Genomic DNA, 24,871 nt, shown 5'->3' on the forward strand with positions numbered 1-24,871 from the left:
TATCCATTCCTTGTATGGCAGGGCTTCAATGATTGGCTAACTTTAGAACAAGACAATTTACTACATGGAAATAAGCTCCTTCAACCGGATTTTTTAAAAATCTAACTTGAGTTCAGCGTAAAGCCTGGTACACACTTTCATTATGATTGGCCTATCACGGACCAATTTTTTAGTGGTAAAAATGGCCAGTTATTGGATAATCAAAATTGGATATGTATGCACCCTAATTGTCAACCACACTGTGGAGATAAATATGATGTGGAGATACTACAACTCTACTTCTGTCCTTTAGATAAAAATGAGACCTCAAAGGGCTTCAGTATAGGTAAAACATAAATCACTCCTATCATGTGCTCTTTGACCGCCAGGAGAAAAAAAAAGTACTAACTTGACTAGGTGACAAAAATGTCTTTTTGACTCTTTTTTTTTTTTTTTTTTTTTTTTTTTTTGCAAATTGACTTTAACATAGATTTCATAATGCCTTTCAGTATTTGTCTCATTACAAATATGAAATGGTTGATATTTATCAGATGGTAAATATAGACATTTTGGGCTTGATTCACAAAGCGGTGCTAACCCAGTTAGAGACTTTAGGCGTGATAACCATTGCACCACGCTGGTAAAAAGCCAGTTCAGGCGTGATAAGTTTAGGTGTGATAAGTTTAGGCGTGCTAAGTTTAGGCGTGATAAGTTTAGGCATGATAAGTTTAGGCGTGATAAGTTTAGATAAGTTTAGATTGTGCGCAAAGTCCCACGCGCAAAGCAGCGCCATTAAACTCTATGCGAAGTGCACCAGACTTTGCTAGCGGAAAACTTTTTATCAGCTGTGCACTGCGGTGCTAACCCAGTTGGTGCTTAAACTTATCACGCCTAAACTTATCACGCCTAAACTTATGCCTAAACTTATCACGCCTAAACTGAGTTTAGGCGTGATAAGGGGCTTTTCACCAGGGTGCTAACTGTTAGCACCGCTTTGTGAATCAAGCCTCTTGTATTCAATGTGTCATTTTAGAATTTCATGCAGTAATTAAGGATTTCTGGTTTCTGAATTGAACTGTCCACCCATAGCCATAGATTCTAGATCTATTCATGAGATGGCAAGGATGATCTAAAATCAACAGGGACAGGTGGAGGTTGTGTCTGAATGCAGACAACTAATTCAAGCTCTAGTTTAATACAGAAGACAGAATCATGTCATAGCTTATATGTGATATACTAAGCAGCATGTTCTACTCTCTGAGGAGAGGAGAACAAGAGGGAAGAAAAATACAAAAGGGTACTGGACATGGTTTTTCCAGCATTCCCTATCACTAATGAACAATCAGGACAGCAATACACACTTTAAGATTTATGTTATATACGTTTCTCGAACATTTAAAGTGAACCTCCAGACTAAAAATCTACTCAGCAGCACTGAAAAGGCGTGGGGTTTCTTTAAAGAGAACCCGAGGTGGGAATTACTTTTACTATTGGGGCACAGAGGCTGGTTGTGCGCACTAAGACCAGCCTCTGTTGCCCCATCGTGTGTCTCCATGTCCCCTATGCTCGCCGCTATACCCCCCGCATTGCTGGCGACACGCAGCGTGTTGCCAGCTCAATGTTTACCTTGCGCTGTCAGTCAGCGCTGCTCCCCTGCCTCCTCCGCATCGGCGCACCCGCCCGTGTCCCTTCCCTCCCGCTGATAGGAGGGAAGTGACGCGGCGGGTGGCGCCGATGCGGAGGAGGCGGGGGAGCGGCGCTGACTGACAGCGCAAGGTAAACATTGAGCTGGCGACACAGCCAGCAATGCGGGGGGTATAGCGGCGAGCAGGGGGGACATGGAGGCACACGATGGGGCAACAGAGGCTGGTCTTAGTGCGCACAACCAGCCTCTGTGCCCCAATAGTAAAAGTAATTCCCACCTCGGGTTCTCTTTAACAGTTTCACAGCATCAGAACTTTTTCATACAAAAACCTTATTTTTAGCTGAACAAAAAGCTAAGCTCCGCCCGATGAAAAAAAACTGCCCAGGCTTTTTTCCCCTAATGCTGTGCAAAGCATGATGGGGTTTCCTATGTTGTTATTCACATTGCCTAGCAACTGGGAGGGGTGATCAGCACACAAGACAGTTGGAACTGTCTCATGGTCCCTGTCATCTTCTTTCAACCAAAAAGATGGCTGCCCTCATGAAATCAAACATTTGCCTGTTCTTTTAAAACAAGGTAGGTAAGAGATTGTATTATCTATTTTTATTAACATAACTAATGTATTTGTTTAGGCTGAAGTTTCCTCTTTAAGCAGGAGCATGCTTTCAGATATGTAGCTGGGTCATTTTAGGGGGAAAATGCATAACAGTCGCTAGGAATAATTTGCGCACTGCAAGTATTTTATTTGGCATAACTGCGCAAAATTTAGGACCAAATTGCTCTGCTATGTATTCAGCTACACACTAATCAGTGTTTCATATATGTATGCATTCCATATTTTTTTACCCTCCCTGACGGTATTGTACGAACATGACTCGTCTAGGGAAAAATAGCTGAAAATGGTATGCATGAGTTGGGCTCCTCCAGCAGCTCTAAGGCAGGGTTCCGTTTTGTTTATTTTTTACATTATTTTGTGTTTGAAACTTTGATCATACTCAAAATTCACCAGACCCTTGCTTGACACATTTTGGTAAGTTGCAGGCAAACAATTCAAGAAAACTGTTCTAATGTGGTCTGTCTTACTGCAGCCTTTCCTAGTTACACAGTGGCTGTATTATCTCTGTTATATAATCTAATCTTCTTTCCTTTGTCAGCTTTGTCGGACTCAGACACTCAGGCAGGAATGTGCTGCTCTGCTTGCGATAGGCAGAAGCTATACACACCCTCTCCAGGCTCTGTATGAGTCACAGACTGAGCTTCTCTCAGCCTACCACATGCTGGTTTGCAGCCGTGTTTTTTGTTTGTAAACACTGCCTAAAACTGGCAATTACAAGCCGGGATTGCAGTAGGGAGTGGCAGAAACGGCACAGAGGGGTCCAGGAGAACATAATGAATAGAATGGTATGCTTTTTATTGTAAGAATTTTAGAGTAAAGATTCTCTTTAATTGAACCCCTTTTTGCAGAGAAATCTAGCCTAAACTGAACGCCAGGGTGTGTGTGTGTTAAGTACTACAGCTAATGTAAGGGCAGGATGCCCGTGACCATAAATGTATACCTTTGTGCTCTACATAAACGCATTTAAGCTCTATACATAATACAAGTCATGTTTTGGTGACTGGTTATATTAGCTCTTACGTAGACTCTAGAGCCTTTGTGCTTATTACTGTAAACTGCTTCATATGGAAGATTTTAAACACTGACAGCACTGGAACATGTTTTATGGATTATGAACACTTGGAAGCTGAGTGGGTATTGACAATTTTCTGGGCATTCAGTCAGCACACTTTTGGATTAATTAATGGAAATAATTCTGATGGAGCTGCATGGTAATCCTTTAAAAGATTAAAGGTAAATCCAGATATTTCGCCTTTTAAACAATGCCCAACAAAAATAGCTGAGTTGATTATGGCTGGAGAAAAGATATTCTGGACTTTGTTAAGTACGTGCCAAGAACAATGTGTAATTTTCACCCACAACAACCAATCAGAATTGACCAGCACTTTACCGCTAAAAAACTTGTGTGAGATTATTTGCCATAGGTAACAGCATGTGATAGCTTCTTGTACTATTTTTTTTAAAGACATCTGAAACAGAAGCAGAGCAGTGCAGCAATGCTCACATTTCTTCAATTATATAATCAGAACAAAAAAAGACGATATCTGATTGGCTGCTAGGGGATTCTGCACGTTTCTTGTGAGCCTTATTAAATAAAGGCATTTCAATTGTTTTTCCCATAAGAGCATATAAGAAAAGACTTGTGTTCATTGTACTTATGGATACAGGACACCGATATTGGCATTATCAGTGACAAGGCACATATGCTGCAGCTGACAATGTACAGTTTTCAGTCACTTGATATGATGAAGAAGAGCTTACTGGTAACTCATAGGATATGCTGGAGCTTGCAAAGGTTACCAGGGCTTGTGTGGAGTCACAGGATTGCTTCTCTGCATCTTCTGAATTTATAGAGGTGAGACTTGTTTGTCGGGATCGACTCCATAGCATGTCTGTGCTCTTTATACCACCAATGTCTTCCTTGAAGTGTGGATTGAACAGGATGTAGAGAAGTGGATTTAGGCATGCCGGAAGTGGGATAATGAGCAAGAGTATTGATTTGATCACTTCTGGGCTTATGAAGGTGAGATTTAGCAAAGAGGAGAAAGACAAGAAGGCCACTGGACAGTAGAGGATGCAGTTAGTGAATAACAGAAGAGCTATATGTTTTACCATTGAGCAATCCCACACATTTTCTAGTTCTCCTTTCTCTAGAGTGCAGTAGAGTTTAGTATAGGCGACAGTCATCACAAGGAAGCAGAGGGAGTTCAAGAGTACCAAAGCAACCATGAAGCCCATGGAAGAGGGGTCTCCAAATAGTAATGGAAAGCATAATGGAGATGTCCCATAGGTGCTGACACTTAGCAGAGGTGATACTGCTATGACCCCCGAAAGAATGAAGCAAAAGACAATAGAAAGCTTCACACTTATGAATGAGGATTTTGATTCAAACTTAGTAGAACATTTTACAGAAAGTCCACGCTCGAGTGCAGCTACTGTAAGAAGAAAGATGGAGCATTCTGCAGCAAAAACTGATAGAAAGCCAGTTATCTGACAACCTACTCCACTTTCCCACCAAGCCCCATACTGAGCAAAGGTTCCAAAGGTCAGAGCATCTATGGTGGCCAGTACGCCACTGGATAGGCCCATCAGTGTGTTCATGATGGCAATCAGGCCAACCAGAAGCTTTATGGAGGGAATATATGACAGATGTCTGAAAACGGTTGCAATAACTAAAGCGTTGCAGATGAAAGCTAGGAACACTATAAGCCACACGCCAATTCGTATCAGCCAACTTCCAAACAGGTGCTCACAAGGTTTGAAGGGTCCTGCAATAAAAAGTTAATGACAATTTAGCAAAGAAAACTGTAAACTGAAACAATATATATCTCCCCCCTCAAAAGCAAAACCACATTCAGGTAAATTGATGTATTAAAACAAGGCAGGGGTTTCAGCAAAGATCATATATGATTAAAACATAACTTTTAATAAATCCATAAAAACAATCACAGACGTGTTTAGAAGACATTTTTCTGTGAATGTTTTTATGGTTCTGTATAATATGATTGTTGGTCTTAGTGACATATTTCCCTTAATCATATACCTGTGTATTTGACCCTAATATTGCAAAATAAGACACAAAGTAATACATTATATATGTAGAAATCTAAAAACTGCATATATATGTCAAAGGCTTCATTACTATTTTTTTTTATATACAACTTTAGAAAACTGCATATGCCAATAAATGTTTGTAATGCTTCTAATAATAATACATAATAATAATCCTAGATACTAGATTTTTTTACATGACATTTACCTGGAGAAGGTGTACACTGTACAGTATGAATAACTTTCACATCTTCTTCAAAGTCAAGTAAGAAATCTTCAAAGTCACGATCATCTGTGGTGGAAATGTTCATCCATTAATCTTGCAACTGCTACTCATATACTTAGTCTGCATATACTATTGCTTTTGTGACAAGATATACTAAAGGTAGCCATACATCTAGCAATGATAGGCAGATTTGACTAAGATACAGGTCTCTCTCTGATCAGAGAGAGATATGCCACAGGCTGATTTCTGATCGATTACAGCATGAAATCTTGCAGGAATCGGCCTAGCGACATCTCATGCGCCCATGTTACGCTGGCACCCACGTAGGGCGTGTGTACGTGAGGAAGAGTTCGCAGACGGAAACCATCGGCAGACACCTACAAGTAAAGTATTTACACGAGACGGGGGGGGGGGGGGGGGGGGGCACCGGGGGTACCTGTCACATGTCCCGATACTGAATGCCATTCCCGCTGCGCACACAATCAAGCACATAGGCCTGACATCTTGCAACATGCCTGAATGATACATGCAACAAATTTCAGTTTCAGCCTGAAATTGGTTGCATTGTCGATCATGCATGCTCTTGGCGGCACTGATTTTCATCCAATCGGTTTATAATAACCGAATTCGATGGTCAATTGGCCACTAAGTCACCTGATGTATGGACACCTTAAAAGCATTCTTTTGCTAAGACAGATGTTTTCACCTTTACATATTGGAGCTCCATCAGAAGATTTTGTTTTGTTAAAAATGTTATGGTCTTCCTCAGAGGAGCATTGTACTATTAACTAATAAGTAATCTATGATTGCCATGTCAGGAATCATTGATACAGGTATTGTACACATCACCAGGTGGAGATGCAAGTCCAAGGTCTAACGGAAAAGCAAATATGGCTGTTCCCACTTACACAGTCAGTTATTTATTTTGGTGTTTTGGGTTTTCAAGGCTTTTTATTTTTTTTTTTTTGCAATTAGATGGGACAGTGTGCTTTTTTTGGTTTGCCTAACAAAGTGTAGGTACAATTTAAGTCAATATACTCACCCAGAATATCGTTAAACCTACAGTTACTCATCTATCCTAAGCCTTTCAACTAGCAGATACTGTTGACTCTTGTTCCTGCAAGAACCCCCTTGCTCCTTAACAATACTGCAGTATTATGTTCATTGTACAATTTAAAGGATACATCTGAGGAGGATAAAAATAAAAAAAACACTTACTTGGGGCTTCCTCCAGCCCCTGGCAGCCGTCCTGTGCCCTCGACGCAGCTCCGCTCCCCACCGGTGGCCCGGAGTCCCCTCCAGTACCAGAGGCCTGCTTGCTTTTCAGCGTGCGTCTCACGTAGTCACGCAGAAAACATCCGGACAGCACTGCGCAGTAGATCGCTCTGCACATTATGGTCCGATTGATGTCAGTGCGACTCAGTGAGCCACATTCTGGAGCGCATGAGAACCCAATCTGGAAGCCGACCTGGCGAGGTCGGCTTCTCCACCAGAGGGGATCGGGAGCCACCGGAGCTGTGACGAGGGCACAGGACGGCTGCCAGGGGCTGGATGAAGCCCCGGTAAGTAGATTTTTATCCTCCTCAGACCCTCCCTTTAAAGAAAAGAAAGCAAGCACTGAAATTTCCATGGAGACTTTCTGGGGAACGTTGTGTTGTACAGAGCTTGCTAGACACCAGAAAATAGTGCTCGCACACAAAGTAAGATACATACAATCAGACCAATTATCTGTATCTCAAATCTACTTCTCTAACCCTTTCTGTGGAGAGGAGTGACTAATTGCTAGGAAATCTTCATTTCCTTTATTGGAAAATGTCAACATTTTCAACAGAATATATAAATGAAATGTGAGCCTAGGTACGATTCCACTGCAGACTTCCTGTAGCCGATTCTCACCTTGTATATGCAGCATGCCTGCCTCCTTACGGAAAAACTCATCCGTGCTATTGTTCTCCTCTTTACCCCATTGATTGGACTGTTTGATGGCACTTTCACAAATGGCAAAGGCACAACACTGATAGGCATACGGCATTTCCATCACCCTGTAGACAAAAGAAGGTAATATTGATTTTAGCTGTAGGATAGCACAAATAATAACTACATATTATACTGTAAATCAACTATGCTATAGCTCAAATTTTGTTTAGTCTCTAAAAAAACTGATAAAAAAATGGGTTTTCTGAGACCATTCAAGGAACATTTTACAACTGCCCTCCTGGCCAATAATCTTTAAACCGTATGCTGCTCTTTTATTTGCTGTCATATTAGACATATCTGTAGTGCCGTTTTGTTTACATGTGGATGGCTAGGAAGTCATCCATCTTCCTAGCACACCATTTCTGTCTTCAATTGCTCCCCATTTATGTAACATTTCACTTCCACTATCACTTGGGATTAAAAAAAAAAATAAGACCACCCACTCACCAGGCAATACATATTTTCCTTCTTTTACAACTTGTGCAATTAGCTATTCAGTTTTGGGAACAATGGAAACTATGGCAAAACCAGTCTTACTTTTTTTCCCTTTCTTTTGAACAGACATGTGAAAGCACAGTGGCCCTTTAAGAAATCTTTACAATTAATAGCAATAAATATGTAAGAATATGTCTGCTAAACATGTAGTTTTCAGACGTAATTGAAATTGCATTCCTACAACTAATACTATGTCAATCCCCTAAGCCGTGTATGAGAACATCATGCTCCCTTACCAAACTACAATGCTTCAGTTAAAAGGGAAAAAAGGAACAATGAACAAAGAGAGACCATTTTAGCACTTCATAACTGAGGGAGTTAGGAATCAGTAGAAGCTTTTGGTGGATTTCAGAAGTGGTTTGGCAATCATTCCTGGCACCAATGACGTTTTCTTATTGTTGAATTTTTCAGACCTCCATCAAGCTGCAGAAGTTGGTCAGGGGTAAAGATAGATAGATCCTTCTCCTGACTAGGCCGATAATAAAACATAATTTTCAACCCTTTGAGACCTCAGGTGTTCTCAAGCAACAAGCAGAGAGAAAACCATCTCTACTGCAAATCCATACAGCAATCTCACACACATGTTTATGTACTCCTTAACCTCCTGAGCGGTATGGACGAGCTCAGCTCGTCCATCACCGCCGGAGGCTGCTGCTCAGGCCCTGCTGGGCCGATTTTCCTCAAATAAAAAGCAGCACACGCAGCCGGCACTTTGCCAGCCGCGTGTGCTGCCTGATCGCCGCCGCTCTGCGGCGATCCGCCGCGAGCAGCGGCGAAAGAGGGTCCCCCCAGCCCTGCGCAGCCGGACCAATCAGTTCCGGCCAGCGCTAAGGGCTGGATCGGAGGCGGCTGACGTCAGGACGTCGGCTGACGTCCATGATGTCACTCCGCTCGTCGCCATGGCGACGAGGAAAGCCAAACAAGGAAGGCTGCTCATTGCGGCCTTCCTTGTTTATTCTGGGCGCCGGAGGCGATCGGAAGAACGCCTCCGGAGCGCCCTCTAGTGGGCTTTCATGCAGCCAACTATCAGTTGGCTGCATGAAATAGTTTTTTTTTAATTAAAAAAAAACCCTCCCGCAGCCTCCCTGGCGATCTCAATAGAACGCCGGGGAGGTTAAGAGGGATCTTCTAATACTCGGATTCTGTTTTATCATGGTCTAGTTATGACTTTCATTACCATACATATCCAGCATTGTAGTCTTAGGAATCCAACTATGTGTGTGGAGGCTGGAAAAAATGTAAACCATCGGGAAAAAATAGTCACAACTGACCAGATGAATTGTTGATGAATGATCCTTCCAGGCACGTGCACAGGGGGGTGCTCTGGGTGCCCAGGCACCCCCCTTTTTAAAATCTTCAAAAAAAGGCCCCACTCGCCGCGCAAAATAAGCTCTGCCCCCGACCACGATAAGCCCCACCCACCCGTGTGAAGCTCCGCCCCCGCCTGGGACACTTTCAAGTGAAGAGGCCCAGACAGGAATCCTAGTGTGGCATACTGACCTCTCCCTCCACCTAGGACCCATAGTGACCTCTCCCTCCCCCAGCACCCATAGTGACCTCCCCCTCCACTTAGTACCCAGCAGTGATGAGCAAAAATGCACCTAAAGTACCTGCATTCAAAACCCATGTGATGCCCAAAGCCCACCCATAGCCAGCACCCAGTACAGGCATGGTGCCAAGTATTCACACCCATGTCACATCCAGTACCTGCACCCAGCACCCACATGAAATCTAGTACATGCATCCAGATCTTACATGGCATTAGTATTTGCAATCAACACCCGCATGAAACTCGATACCCAACCATAGCCAGAACCCACATGACACTCAGCACTTACACCCAGAACTCACATGGCACTAAGTACTTTCAATCAACACCCGCATGACACGCAATACGCAACCATAGCCAGAACCCACATGACACTCAGTACTTACACCCAGAACCCACATGGCACCCAGCATCTGCATTCAGCAGCATGACAATCAATACCCCCCTAGCCAGAAACGAGAAGGGGGGCATGCGGGGGAAGGCATTGCCTGGCCCTTTTTTTTAAATTTGAGCACCCCCCACTTAAGGACCCTCTGCATGGCCCTGAATCCTTCCAAAACTAAACTCTATAATAAATGTATGGAGCGGGGTCATACCTAAAACTCTTCTAGGAAACAGCAAAATTTGGTCTCGGATAGGGATGATTATGACAATGTGAAAACAGTAGCTGGAGGCACCCATAATGTACAGCCCTGGCCAAAAGTTTTGAGACTGTCAAAAATATTGGTTTTCTCGAAGTATGCTGCTAAACTGCTTTTAGATCTTTGTTTCAGTTGTTTATGTGATGTACTGAAATATAATTATAAGCACTTCATACGTTTCAAAAGCTTTTATTGACAATTACATGAGATTTATGCAAAGAGTCAGTATTTGCAGTGTTGGCCCTTCTTTTTCAGGACCTCTGCAATTCAACTGGGCATGCTCTCAATCAACTTCTGGTCTGGGCCAAATCCTGACTGATAGCAACCCATTCTTTCATAATCACTTCTTTGAGTTTGTCAGAAAGAGTTGGTTTTTGTTTGTCAACCCGCCTCTTGAGGAATGACCACAAGTTCTCAATGGGATTAAGATCTGGGGAGTTTCCAGGCCATAGACCCAAAAATTTCAATGTTTTGGTCCCCGAGCCACTTCGTAATCACTTTTGTCTTATGACACTGTGCTCCATCGTGCTGGAAAATGCATTGTTCTTCACCAAACTGTTGTTGGATTGTTGAAAGAAGTTGCTGTTGGAGGGTGTTTTGGTACCATTCTTTATTCATGGTTGCGTTTTTTGGCAAAATTGTGAGTGAGCCCACTCCCTTGGATGGGAAGCAACCCCACACAAATGGTCTCAGGATGCTTTACGGTTGGCATGACACAGGACTGATGGTAGCGCTTACCTTTTCTTCTCCTGACAAGCCTTTTTCCAGGTGCCCCAAACAATCGGAAAGGGGCTTCATCGGAGAATATGACTTTACCCCAGTCCTCAGCAGTCCATTCACCATACTTTCTGCAGAAGATCAATCTGTCCCTGATGTTTGTTTGGGAGAGAAGTGGCTTCTTTGCTGCCCTTCTTGACATCAGGCCATCTTCCAAAAGTCTTCGCCTCACTACGCGTGCAGATGCGCTCACACCTGCCTGCTGCCATTCCTGAGCAACCTCTGCACTGGTTGCACTTTGATCCCGCAGCTGAATCCTCTTTAGGAGACGATCCTGGTTCTTGATGGACATTCTTGGACGCCCTGAAGCCTTCTTAACAAGAATTGAACCTCTTTCATTGAAGTTCTTGATGATCCTATGAATTGTTGATTTAGGTGCAATCTTAGTAGCCACAATATCCTTGCCTGTGAAGCCATTTTTATGCAACGCAATGATGGCTGCATGCGTTTTTTTGCCGGTCACCATGGTTAACAATGGAAGATCAAGGATCTCAAGCATCACCCTCTTTTTAACAAGTCAAGTCTGCCATTCTAACCCAATCAGCCTGACATAATGATCTCCAGCCTTGTGCTCGTCAACATTCTCACCGGAGTCAACAAGACGATTACTGAAATGATCTCAGCAGGTCCTTTAATGACAGCAATGAAATGCAATGGAAAGGTTTTATTGGGGATTCAGTTAATTTCCATGGCAAAGAAGGACTATGCAATTCATCTCAACACTCTTCATAACATTCTGGAGTATATGCAAATTGCTATTATAAAAACTTAAGCACCAACTTTTTTAATTTCCAATATTTTTGACAGTCTCAAAACGTTTGGACAGGACTGTATACAAGAATTAAAGTCTGTTTAAAAACAAAGGTAAGTGTTGGCTTACCTTCATGAAATCAACTGACCAAATATTTCAAGCATATTTAATCAAACACAATAGACAGTCTATTGTGCATGAGTAAATACTTTTGAAATATTTGATCAGTTGACTTTTGGTGGTAGGCCAACACTTACCGTCATTTGTAAATGGAATTTGTTTTATACATTTTGATTGCCTCCAGCTTATGGTTTTCACACTGTGTGACAATTGCCAACCTTTGAAATCTTTAAATGCAACCCAACACAATCCCACCTCTCTTCAGACGAGTATAATCTGGAACACGCCAGTCTTCTCAGTGGCCCACTTCTTCCTGACTCCCTTTACCTCCTGTGATCACCCTTCATACCTCAAGACTGTACATTCAGTATAAAGTGTGATATATAACTATTATCCATACTATTGTTTGCCCATGCTAATTGTTTGCAAAAAGTGAAAATAGAGCGCATAAAAATTCAGTACTACTAACAATAATAATATATTGTTCAGCCTTTCTGTGTTTCAGAGAGCTAGCACATATGAAGTATTTGACTGTTTTTATCCATCCCCTGAGGTCAGCAGCTGTTCAGTGTCAGGCCATAATACCTTATCAGTGAAGGTTATGCTATAGTCCGACTGGGTCCCGGCTAGAAAGAAACTGAGTTGCATACCTAAATGGTTAACTCTTTCAGGCAGAAAAGAAAAATAAGGAACACAGCCTAGTTATTAGCATGCTTGGCACTGTACATACACATGTCTATCTCATCATGTCACATATCACCTAAGGTACACTTTATGTATATGAACACTGTAAATATACTTCAATATGACTGCAAAGTGCTAATCACACCAAAACCTACTTTTGGGAGGTCACATGGCATAATTTCTCATACCAATTGCAATACTACATGGTATGATTTCTACTAGAATACCATTGTTGCCTTAGGCTACAGTTAGACAACCTCCAGCTTTTACAAGTGAAGATAGTACATGTTACAAAATCACTGCCTGTCACTTGGCTCTTGCCATTTTATAGAACTCCTATAAAAATCCACATATATACGTTTCACATCCTGGATGACACATCACGTCATCATGCAACAAGATTGGATTAAATATGGTCTAATCCCAAAATGCAGAGAAAAATGATGACCTTTGCCATATTGTACTAATCAGATACGTGCAGACAGTTTATGAGATCAGAGAATAGAAACAAGTCATAAACACTTTCTGAGATGCAAGCAAAATAATGGCTTGCTGAAAGAATGAGGAATGTGTTAGGTACTGGATCAGATTCCACTCCGGAAGATTTTAAGGCTTCATTAAGTGCAACCAGTCCTGCTTGGTATGGATTCCGTTAGAATAACATTTATCCAAATGTGCAGTGACTTATCATAGAAGATTTCCAACCAAACCTGAAAATATGTGTCACAGAAAAAAATAAAGTGTCAAAAATGTAAAGTACATTTGAAGTAAGAGGGATATGGTGGCTGTCATATTTATTTCCTTTCAAACAATACCAGTTGCCTGGCAGTCCTACTGCTGTCTTTGGCTGCAGTAGTGTCTGAATCACACACCTAAGACAAGCATGTGGCTTATCCAGTCAGATACATCCGATTGGCATGCTTGTTCAGGGTCTATGGCTCAGATTATTAGCTACAGAGGCTGAGCAGGACAGCCAGGTAATCAGCATTGTTTAAAAGGAAATAAATATGGATTTGGCAGCCTTCACACGCCTCTAACTTCGGGTGTGCTATAAGTAGTATTTTAACCCAAGGAACATTTTGTTTTAGTTTTGGTTCCAGGAAGGAAGGGTTAGAACATCTGACTGTTACTGTCCCTATTTGGATGATTTCTGATTCCTGTCTGAAATGCCCGGAAATGGGGAAACTTCTCAAACGAGAACACAGACAGCAATAAAAACCTGTCAAGTTCCAAATAATCAGTACTGGGACTAAAATGTAAATAAGAAAATCTGTTTTCCTCATTAGACTATATACAGTGGGGTTGTAAATAGATACATTGTTTGCTAAATTAATTGTTCAGACTGAATGCATGTTGTATTAAAGTGGTTCTGTAAAATGAATAAGCTATAGAGGCAGACTTGTGCTCCAGCAGTTCTGGACCAGAGACCGCTGGTACCAGAAGCCACCAAATACCGACAAATCGACACACATACCGCCACTACTGCCATCCACACCGCACACCCGGAGCCTCAGGCCACCTACCTGCCATCTCTTTGATGTGATCAATGTAAGCCAATGGTAGTTGCTTACATTGATGACAGGGTCAGGAGCCAATGAAATCGGCTCCTGACCCATCTCACAGGAGTCTGCCGTTATAGAGATGGCAGGGCGAGTGAGCTGCGGTAGGAAGCGATGGCGAGATTGGCGGGAACAATGAAAGCGGTGAGAAAGCACAACGGCGGTGATGTGAAATATATGCTCTGGCAGGTATTAGAGCATCAAAGCTTTCAACCACCGCCGTCCGGAAGTGGTTAAATGAACCAGAGATGAACGTTTCACACAAAATAAACATATCAGTCGATAGCTTGTAAAGAATAAATGCTCTACCTGATAATTTTGCCGCTCTGGTGTGCTTTTTTAGTGTTTTTTATCCATTATTGCTCCAGGAAAAATCAAATATGGCCGCCGGCTCATATCCCTTTAGCTTCCGGGTTATGAGTTGTGCAGGATGTGCTGTCTAGGCTATATGAGACTAGGCTGCTATCTAGGCTATATGAGAAAGGCTGCTGCAGCCTTTCATCTGTTTACTTTCATTTTGGTATGATGTGCAGCTGCCTGTAGGAAGTGTCTCTCATAGGAATGAAACTGCAGTCATCATCAGTATCTATGCAGACAGAGTGCACACAGAGCACACAGATCATATTGCCGCCACACTTGTCTGTTTCAGAGATTCTCTCAGCAGGAGCAGCCCCTCCCATATCATCACAGCTCTCAGTATGCAAAGCAGGAAACCTGAGCCAGGAGGTGGCAGGCTTTGGCTTGAAAAGACTCCACAGAAGAGTGACTCAACTATAATGATTCCAGGTCAAACCTAGACTGAGCCAGTCGGGGATTCTTATCACAGCTGATAATAGACTAATTAAGCAGATAAGAATGAAACTAAAAGCAGGGTAGGTGTTTACTGTCATGTTCCCACTGATAAATGTAATAAAATACATGAGGGTGCTTCGTCTCTGGTTCTCTTCAAATTTATATTTAGCACAACTTCTTGTTGTAAGGTGGATTTTTGTTTACTTTTGGAAAAGCAAACAAACAGTACACAAAAACGTCCCTCTGTTTCACCATGAGCCTCTTGGATACTTATTACGCTTTATGATGCTTGGATTTAAAGCACAACAGAGTTAACAATGTGTCCGGCTTGCATCTCTCACCTGCCTGTTGGAGGAGTTCAGAAACCGGTTATATACACAGTTTGCCTTTTCAGCGTTAAAGTGCAGGGAACAATATTTACATACTTTCCCCCTTGGGAGTGTAAAATAAATAGCTGCATTAAATGTATTCAGCTTTCTATCACTCAGCATGGACTGTCTCTGCCTTCACAGCACATTATTTACTGCCTTCTTTTTGATTCCTCTTTGGCTATGTGACTTTTATTTGCCCTTCTTAATTGCAGTTATTTTATGTAATCTTTTCTTTTAAGAACTCCTGCAATTACAGCTCAAGGCTCATATAAATCTCTCGGCTATCTTTTACATGTTTTCAGCAAGTGCCTGATTTAGTGTCCTATTATTTATTTAAATGTACAAAGGCACAGAAGGAATGTGTCACAAGCATTGCATTCCCATTCTGAATTATGGGGGGGATCAGATAATTGCAATGAATGAACACAGGAAACGATTATTCTGCTTTTACAAGCACTTCCCTCTCCCTGTATTGTTCCCCTTTTCTATTGTAACATTATTTATACATGGAAATTGCTGGAGCATCATGGGCAATGTGAAGAGAAGCTGCTTGCTAGTGTAAGCACATTATTGTAAAAGCAATGGCAGGCTGGGTGTATTTATTGGGGAGTGTGTGGACGTTTTTCATTTCAATAAAGGAGATCAAAGGAAGACAGTTGTCAACTTACAATGACATACATTATGTTAAGATTTATGCCAAAGCAAACTTGCAATGAGAAAGATATGGAGGCTTCCATCTTTTCTCCTTTAAAGGACCGCTATCGTGAAAAAGTTATAAAGTTTAAAATGTATACATATCAAATGAAGACTTTCAATGCTCTATAAATTACTCTTACTTTTCTATGTTGCTGTCACTTACAGAAGGCAGTGAAAATCTGACAGGTTTTGGACTAGTCCACCTTCTTATAGGGAATTATCAGGTACTTCTTTATTTACAAAAGCACTTAAAGCGGACCCAAACCAAACTTTTTTTAGTTCAAAATATTTAGTTGCACCACTGACACATACAAAGATAAATAAACACTCCTTCAAGCCTATGAGCATTTCAGTGCATGCTTTTCACCCATCTCTTTTCATAACTAGGGTTATACAAGTGGCAGCCATTAGCAATTCCTCCTTTGCTGGACACCATCTACTCCAACAGTTTGCCGGATTCTGTCCCGGCAATTTGAAAGGAGGGGAGGGGTTTCTCCAATAAATGTAAAATATTTTATATTTGTCATCATGCAGCTGAAAAAGGGCTGCTATTTATTATTATAATTTAGAAAATAGATTTTATTTCTGAAATCTTGTATTTTTAATTTGGGTCCACTTTAAATGGCAGTTGCTCAGTCCAACTGTCAGCAGAGTGTGCAAACCAGTAAGGAAGCTTGCTGACATCTTTGTACAGATGCTTTCCAGAAAGGGCTTTTGTAAAGAATAAAGAAAGAAATACTGAGAATCGTCCATGAAGAGATGGACTAGTCCAAAACCTGTCAGATATGCAAGTGATTTACTACCTACTGTAAGTGATGGCAACATTGGAAAAAAATACATTTATGGTGCTTTTTACTGTGGGAGAAAATGTAAATTTTATATGTATGTACTTTAAATTTTAAAATATTTCACGAAAGTGGTCTTGTGTTAAATGTTACTTGCTTGGATGTCATGCGGATCCCCAGGCACATCTAGTTTGTGAGTCACTGACCCAGAATAAGTATACAGACCAGGCGATCTGACTTTTGCAGTGTTGTACTGGATGTCTTTGCTGGACTGTCTATACATTGATGAGAATGCTCCTAGGCATGTTTACATGGAAATATGCGGATTGCTCTCCATCTCTGCACTAACAAGACTAACCCAGCTTTAACCACTTCACCACTGAGGGGTTTTACCCCCTGACCACCAGAGCAATTTTCACCTTTCAGCGCTCCTTCCATTCATTTGTCTATAACTTTATCATTACTTATCACAATTAAACGATCTATATCTTGTTTTTTCCACCACTAATTAGGCTTTCTTTAGGTGGGACATTATGCCAAGAATTATTTTATTCTAAATGTGTTTTAATGGGAAAATAGGAAAAATCTGGGAAAAAATTAATTATTTTTCAGTTTTCGGCCATTATAGTTTTTAATTAATGCATGCTACTGTAATTAAAACCCATGAAATGTATTTGCCCTTTTGTCCCGGTTATAAAACTGTTATAAAATTGTCCCTATCACAATGTTTGGCGCCAATATTTTATTTGGAAATAAAGGTGCATTTTTTTCAGTTTTGCGTCCATCCCTAATTACAAGCCCATAGCTTATAAAGTAACAGTGTTGTACCCTCCTGACATAAATATTTAAAAAGTTCAGTCCCTAAGGTAACTATTTATGTATTTTTTTTATTGTACATTTTTTAATTTTTTTTTAATTACAAAAAAAAAAAAAATTGGGAGTGTGGGAGGTAATGATTTAATTTTTTGTGTAAAAGTAATTTATTTGTATGTGAAAAATGTGTAGGGTGTAGTTTTACTATTTGGCCACAAGATGGCCACAGTAACTTTTTGTTTTAATGCGACCTCCAAGCGTCCTTCCGGAAGCTTGGAGGAAGTACTTGGAGGCTGGGTAAGATCACAATGATCGCGCTGCCCATCGGAGAGCAGCGGATCATTGCGGGGCTTAGATCAACGAACGGGAATGGATTTTCCCGTTCATTGATCTCCGGGCGAGCGGGCGGCGGCGTGTTTACTAGCGGCGGGCGGCGTGTTTACGAGCGGGAGCGTGGACAGCGGCGGGAGTGCGCAAAGTACGGATTTCTCCGTCCCTGGGGGTTAAAGGATGGAAAAAGGGGCGGGGGGAAAGTGGTTAAGCTTGCATATTAACAGCTATTAAAGACAATCAATCCACTGGATATTTATTACTAATAAACAACTAACTATTGACTGCGAAGAGTGTATACAACAGTGTGCTACCAGCTATCAAATAGTAGACTATTGCGCTATGGACCTCTCCCCTAAGTAAATAGGTACTAGGGTGGTACGACCAATACCAAAACATATAGTCACCTATTAGAATTAGGGTGTATGTGGTGTGCATGATTGGTGCATGTACATTGTGAGCTGGCCAGCGATGTGTATTATATAGTAGATCTTCTACTTGCTCTTTGATTTTAACTGTTCCCCATTTTATTGAATCACGATTGAATAATAAAGTTTTGATATGTTTTCATATACATGTGATACCATAATTTTTGTATTGAGAATATTCCAGACTGGTTATATATTGGAGTGCAGTGTTATATACAGCTCCTTCTCAAAAAAATTGCATATTGTGATAAGTTCATTATTTTCTGTAATATACTGATAAACAGTAGACTTTCATATATTTTAGATTCATTACACACAACTGAAGTAGTTCAAGCCTTTTATTGTTTTAATATTGATGATTTTGGCATACAGCTCATGAAAACCCCAAATTCTTATTTAAAAAAATTAGCATATCATGAAAAGGTTCTCTAAACGAGCTATTAACCCAATCATCTGAATCAACTAATTAACTCTAAACACCTGCAAAAGATTCATGAGGCTTTTAAAAACTCCCAGCCTGGTTCATTACTCAAAACCGCAATCATGGGTAAGACTGCCGACCTGACTGCTGTCCAGAAGGCCATCATTGACACCCTCATGCAAGAGGGTAAGACACAGAAAGAAATTTCTGAACGAATACACTGTTCCCAGAGTGCTGTATCAAGGCACCTCAGTGGGAAGTCTGTGGGAAGGAAAAAGTGTGGCAGAAAACGCTGCACAACGAGAAGAGGTGACCGTACCCTGAGGAAGATTGTGGAGAAGGACCGATTCCAGACCTTGGGGGACATGCGGAAGCAGTGGACGGAGTCTGGAGTAGAAACATCCAGAGCCACCGTGTACAGGCGTGTGCAGGAAATGGGCTACAGGTGCCGCATTCCCCAGGTCAAGCCACTTTTGGACCAGAAAAAGCGGCAGAAGCGCCTGACCTGGGCTACAGAGAAGCAGCACTGGACTGTTGCTCAGTGGTCCAAAATACTTTTTTCGGATGAAAGCAACTTTTGCATGTCATTCGGAAATCAAGGTACCAGAGTCTGGAGGAAGACTGGGGAGAGGGAAATGCCAAAATGCCTGAAGTCCAGTGTCAAGTACCCACAGTCAGTGATGGTCTGGGGTGCCATGTCAGCTGCTGGTGTTGGTCCACTGTGTTTTATCAAGGGCAGGGTCAATGCAGCTAGCTATCAGGAGATTTTGGAGCACTTCATGCTTCCATCTGCTGAAAAGCTTTATGGAGATGAAGATTTCATTTTTCAGCATGACCTGGCACCTGCTCACAGTGCCAAAACCACTGGTAAATTGTTTACTGACCATGGTATTACTGTGCTCAATTGGCTTGCCAACTCTGCTGACCTGAACCCCATAGAGAATATGTGGGATATTGTGAAGAGAAAGTTGAGAGACGCAAGACCCAACACCCAATGAGCTTAAGGCCGCTATCGAAGATTCCTGGGCCTCCATAACACCTGAGCAGTGCCACAGACTGATTGCCTCCATGCCACGCCGCATTGAAGCAGTCATTTCTGCAAAATGATTCCCAACCAAGTATTGAGTCCATAACTGAACATAATTATTTGAAGGTTGACTTTTTTGTTTTAAAAATACTTTTTTTTTATTGGTCGGATGAAATATGCTAATTTTTTGAGATAGAAATTTTGAGTTTTCATGAGCTGTATGCCAAAATCATCAATATTAAAACAATAAAAGGCTTGAACTACTTCAGTTGTGTGTAATGAATCTAAAACATATGAAAGTCTAATGTTTATCAGTACATTACAGAAAATAATGAACTTTATCACAATATGCTATTTTTTTTAGAAGGACATGTATATGAGCATATAATCAGGGCTGTGGAGTCGGTACAAAAATCCACCGACTCCGACCCCTCAGTTTAGGATTCCACCGGCTCAGACTCCTCGACTCAGACGCCTCTAATTTGCATATTACATTCTTGTTGATTGAAAGTACGCAAATGAAATTCGTCTCTTAACTGCCAACGCTTAGGAATTTAAAAGACAACTGAAGTGAGAAGGATATGGAGACTGCCTTATTTATTCCCTTTAGTCATAGACTAAAACTAGTCCTTGGTAAAAGTACTTGTAAAAGGTACAGGCTGGAACAAAGAACATCTATCAGGCCCTAGGCAATGTAACTGTGGGTACATGTAAGAATAATGTGCAGGTACTCTGCAGGGGAATAAGGAGATTCTTCCTCTATTACACATTCTTCATGCACAATCTGAACCAGGTTTATGGGCGATAAACAACACCTCTGTGTTCAATGTGCACAACATTCTCATTGGATTCCCTGCAGCTCTGTGGAGAGTGCATATGTAGAGTATAGTACTACTGTGTAACAAAGTAAACCTGAGACAGATGAAATTAAAGTTTTATACATACCTGGGGCTTCCTCCAGCCGCCTTCAGGATAATCAGTCCCTCGCTGTCCTCCTCCGCAACCTGGATCTTCTGCTATGAGTCCAGGTACTTGAGCCAGTCTGGTGTAGTGCGCATGCACACACTCCGCCGCCGGGAGCGCACTACACCTACGCAACACTGTTGCGCAGGTGCAGAACGCTCCTGGCTGTGGAAGCGGCATGCGGCCGGACTGCGCTGACTGGCTGAATTACCAGGACTCATAGCAGAAGATTCAGGTGGTGGAGATGGACAGCGAGGGACTGATTAGCCTGAAGGGGGCTGGAAGAAGCTCCAGGTATGTATGAAACTTTTCTTTTCATCCATCTCAGGCACCATTTAATTCGTAGTCACCAAACCAAATTTTAACAACAATCAAATTATTTGCTTTTATGAGCAAAGAGAGTGCGTACATTTGCATAAATCAGAATCAACGCAGAATTATTTCCATCTCATTGACCATCTCTATTAGTGACACATCAGGCTTTATACTTACAGCATAGATGTTATTTCGTATATACAGTATAAGAGATTCCTGTGTACACATCATATATACAGTCACAATCAGATGTGTATATCTGATTTTAAAAATACGGGGACTGCTTTTTTGAAGCAGCACAAGTAACTAATTTTGATTGGTTTATTTCATTTTTGTGGACTAAGCACAGCTACGGTATTACTGTATGTATAAATTATTTATGATGACTATTATCTGAGAAATAGAACATTTTATCATATTTTCTATTTTAATTACAGGTTAAATTCATTAGGAGTCGGAGTCTGTGTATTTTTTCCCGACTCCGACTCCAGGCACCCAAAATTTCCCCGACTCCGACTCCATGACTCCACAGCCCTGCATATAATGCTAGTGGGATTATTCACATTACCCATGGCATTTAGCTGTCATAGCCTGCATAAATATGCAGATCTTTAGAGGTTTTGTCACCTCAACTGTTAGTACTGACTTCCCTGGCTATGTGCTTGTTCCCAGCGTGTGACTCAAAAATGACCGAAACCTCTAGATCATCATAGCAACAAGACAACTATTATAAGAGAATAATGGTTCCAAGCAGGAAAAAAGGGTGCTGGAGGCACCCTGTTAAAAACTGTGCCACCATAAGCGGCATAGCAGGTGTGGCCCCGGCGCCTGCCATTACAGCAAGCACTCTTTTAAACAGGGTGCACTTTGCACCCTTTTTAACTTCACCACAGAGGGGAATTGAGGTTAGGCAGCACCAGGGGAGTTTTAGGATTATCGGTAGAGGGAGGGTTCTGTGTAAGAGTACGGTTAGGTAAGGTCATAGTAAAATAATGTTGGTAGAATATCGGTAATTTTACAGATTTTTTTACTAGTGGCTATCTCCAGAGCGCTTTTTACCAGGAGCCTTTTTTTTTACATGTACGCATGATGGTTGCCTCCACATTCCTCTTGTCTTTAAAGCAAACCTATACTAAAAAAAGTATACTTACCAGCAATATCGTTGCCATTTTCTTGCAGTGTTGCTATTGTGGAAATGTCTGATCATGAAATGTCAATAAGCCCTGCCCACTAGTAGCCACACACTCCCCCTCTCCCCTCTCATTAGGAGTGACAATATGTATGCCCTCTACATTGGTGCAGTGGCTGACATGGAAGAGCCCGATGTTTCTGTGTGCGCTGAGCCCAATGACATCCTTGCACATCTGCATGCATGCATGCATCATTGGGAAGCACCAGCACACAGGGATAATGGCAACAGGGATCCTAAGGCCAATAAGCAAGGGCCAGAATGCCATCTTCAGTGAAGTATGCTCAGATGCCAGCTTACTGATTAGATGCTTAAGGTGCTGGGTCCAGTAAGCTTGATACACTAGATTATTATTTTTTGGAATTCTATTCTGTTTTCCAAGTGTGTTGATCCTGTGATGTTTAAACCACAGTGGTGGCTTGACAATAACACTATTAATTTCCTGTATTTATATAGAGCTATTAGCAACCATATTAGCCATGCTTTATAGCTTATATAAGAACATTCACATCTGTTCCTGCCCCCAGAGGAGTTTACAATCTAATGTATTTAAATCTGAGTTCTGCCTGTAACTAAAGGAAATAAATAGTGAAAATGTTCTTTATGGTCTTCTTCCCAAGACATTAGGGCCCATGTTACTTTTTATACTAACAGATTGCTTGCTGACTCTTATCCCTAATAACTGTGCAATATTTTTTAGGGCAATTTCCTGTTTTGTTTCACTTTACCCCTTCCTTGTTATTTCTGTATGGGTCTCTAGAGAAAATCTCTTCCTTTTAACTTTGGCTCTTAGTGCTATAACTGCATCCCCCTATTAAGTACAATTTTACTTTCTGTGGGACACAGACCTTCCTCAGTGGTAATTGCACATCCTGTTTCTAGGAAGACTACAACTCCTGTCAAGGCCTAGAGAGGTGTACAATCAGTGATATTTCATTCATTACAATATTTGATCTAGGCTGTGGTGCATTCATATGGTGCAGTGATCTCTGTTCAAACTCAGTGTCTTGTATGCTGGAATAACACATTAAATTAATTATTCTGAAAGTGGAATTACTGTGTAGAATGTAAACCAGGATACATGAAATCCTCTGCGTGAAATATGCAACACACATGGATATTGTGCTCGGCTTACTAGGGTATAACGGAATAATCTGCATATTCCACCCACTGTCCTGAATTGAGGCATTATAGTTGCTTTTAGTTCATGTGGAAGTGAAACTAACATCTCTTCTGTTCACAAAAAATAAGTTATTCTCTGAAGTGATTTTTAAATAGGGGATTTTGATGTCCTTAGGCCCACTACAAAAATCCCTTAGGGCTCGTTTACACTACACGTGAATTGTGGATGCGAACTTCCGCATGAAGGCCTATGTGCCTGTTTCCACTAAACGCAATTTTTTCGATGCGATGCAGAAAACGTATGAGTGGCATGTTGCAGATTTCTTCAGCACGCATGCGTTTCCCAACAGTGATTGACAGCCGAACGTGGATCTCCATGTTACAAACGCAGGAAGAACGCAGAAATACGCATCCAGAAAAACAGATGCAGAATGTAACATGCTAGTGAAAATGGGCCCTAAGCTGGATGTCCTTTAACAATATTAATGTGATGATCCGCTCAGCTGGCTGCACAGGCAGACAGCTGTTTGACCATTTCTCTAGTCTGAAGGTTACAGGTCTCTGGAAGAGAGACCTGTCTTTCCTTTGCAAGTTTCTGGTTTGTTCTGCTGTTGAGGAATTTGCATACATTCGTTATGCAAATCCCCTACCTGCCTCCTGTGATGACTGGCACTATATAAGCCATGTTTTTCCCAGAATGCTTTGCTGGTCATTTCTCCTTCCTGGTTTGTTGAAACTCTCCTAGAGTGTCAGCCATGCTATTTCTTGTCAAAGTTATCTTAAAGTAATTCTTGGGACTGCACTAGGCAGTTTCCCTAGTGCAGTTAGATAGTTATCTGCTTTGTCTGTATTGCCTCTTTGTTGCGATTGTCCTGTCACCAACGGTGGTCGTCAGGAAATCGTTCTGTCTGTCTGGGGCGCTAACTAGAGCAGCGGTCGCTACTGGTAGCCCCTTCTGTTAAAGGGGAACTGAAGTAAGAGGTATAGGGAGGCTGCCATATTTATTTCCTTTTAATCAATACCAGTTGCCTGGCAGCCCTGCTGGTCTATTTCTCTGCAGTAGTATCTGAATAACACCAGAAACAAGCATGCAGCTAGTCTTGTCAGATCTGACTTTAAAGTCTGAAACACCTGATCTGCTGTATGCTTGTTCAGGGGCTATGGCTAATTGTATTAGAGGCAGAGGATCAGCAGGGCTGCCAGGCAACTGGTATTGCTTAAAAGGAAATAAACATGGCAGCCTCCATATACCTCTCTCTTCAGTTCCCCTTTAATCTGTCTGTCTTGTTTGGATCGCACTAGCCTCTAGCGGTAGCGGCTGTGGATCCTTCTGATCTTTGTTCTTGGAGTGTAAGCTGGAGCAGCGGTTGCTACCGGCTACCTCATCTGTCTGTCGTGTTTGGATCGCACTAGCGTCTAGCGGTAGCGGCTGTGGATCCTTCTGATCTTTGTTCTTGGAGTATAGCTGGAGCAGTGGTTGTTCCCTGCTATCGCATCTGTCTGTCGTGCTTGGATCGCACTAGCCCCTAGCGGTAGCGGCTGTGGATCC

At 41.7% G+C, this 24,871-nt stretch overlaps 1 protein-coding gene across 1 annotated transcript in view; it reads right to left on the reverse strand.

The window, feature by feature from the left end:
* Positions 1 to 1,910: 1,910 nt before the first annotated feature.
* LGR5 (leucine rich repeat containing G protein-coupled receptor 5) overlaps positions 1,911 to 24,871 on the reverse strand; it is a 201,498-nt gene continuing 178,537 nt past the window's right edge. Inside the window, exons 16-18 of the mRNA XM_068276679.1 lie at positions 7,414 to 7,559; positions 5,500 to 5,583; positions 1,911 to 5,008 (exon numbers count right to left, since the gene is read on the reverse strand). Coding sequence (XP_068132780.1) covers positions 3,927 to 5,008; positions 5,500 to 5,583; positions 7,414 to 7,559 — 1,312 coding nt within the window. The 3' untranslated portion in view covers positions 1,911 to 3,926. The remainder of the gene's footprint in view (positions 5,009 to 5,499; positions 5,584 to 7,413; positions 7,560 to 24,871) is intronic.

The sequence above is a fragment of the Hyperolius riggenbachi genome, chromosome 3, assembly GCF_040937935.1.
Source record: "Hyperolius riggenbachi isolate aHypRig1 chromosome 3, aHypRig1.pri, whole genome shotgun sequence".
NCBI classification, from domain to species: domain Eukaryota; kingdom Metazoa; phylum Chordata; class Amphibia; order Anura; family Hyperoliidae; genus Hyperolius; species Hyperolius riggenbachi.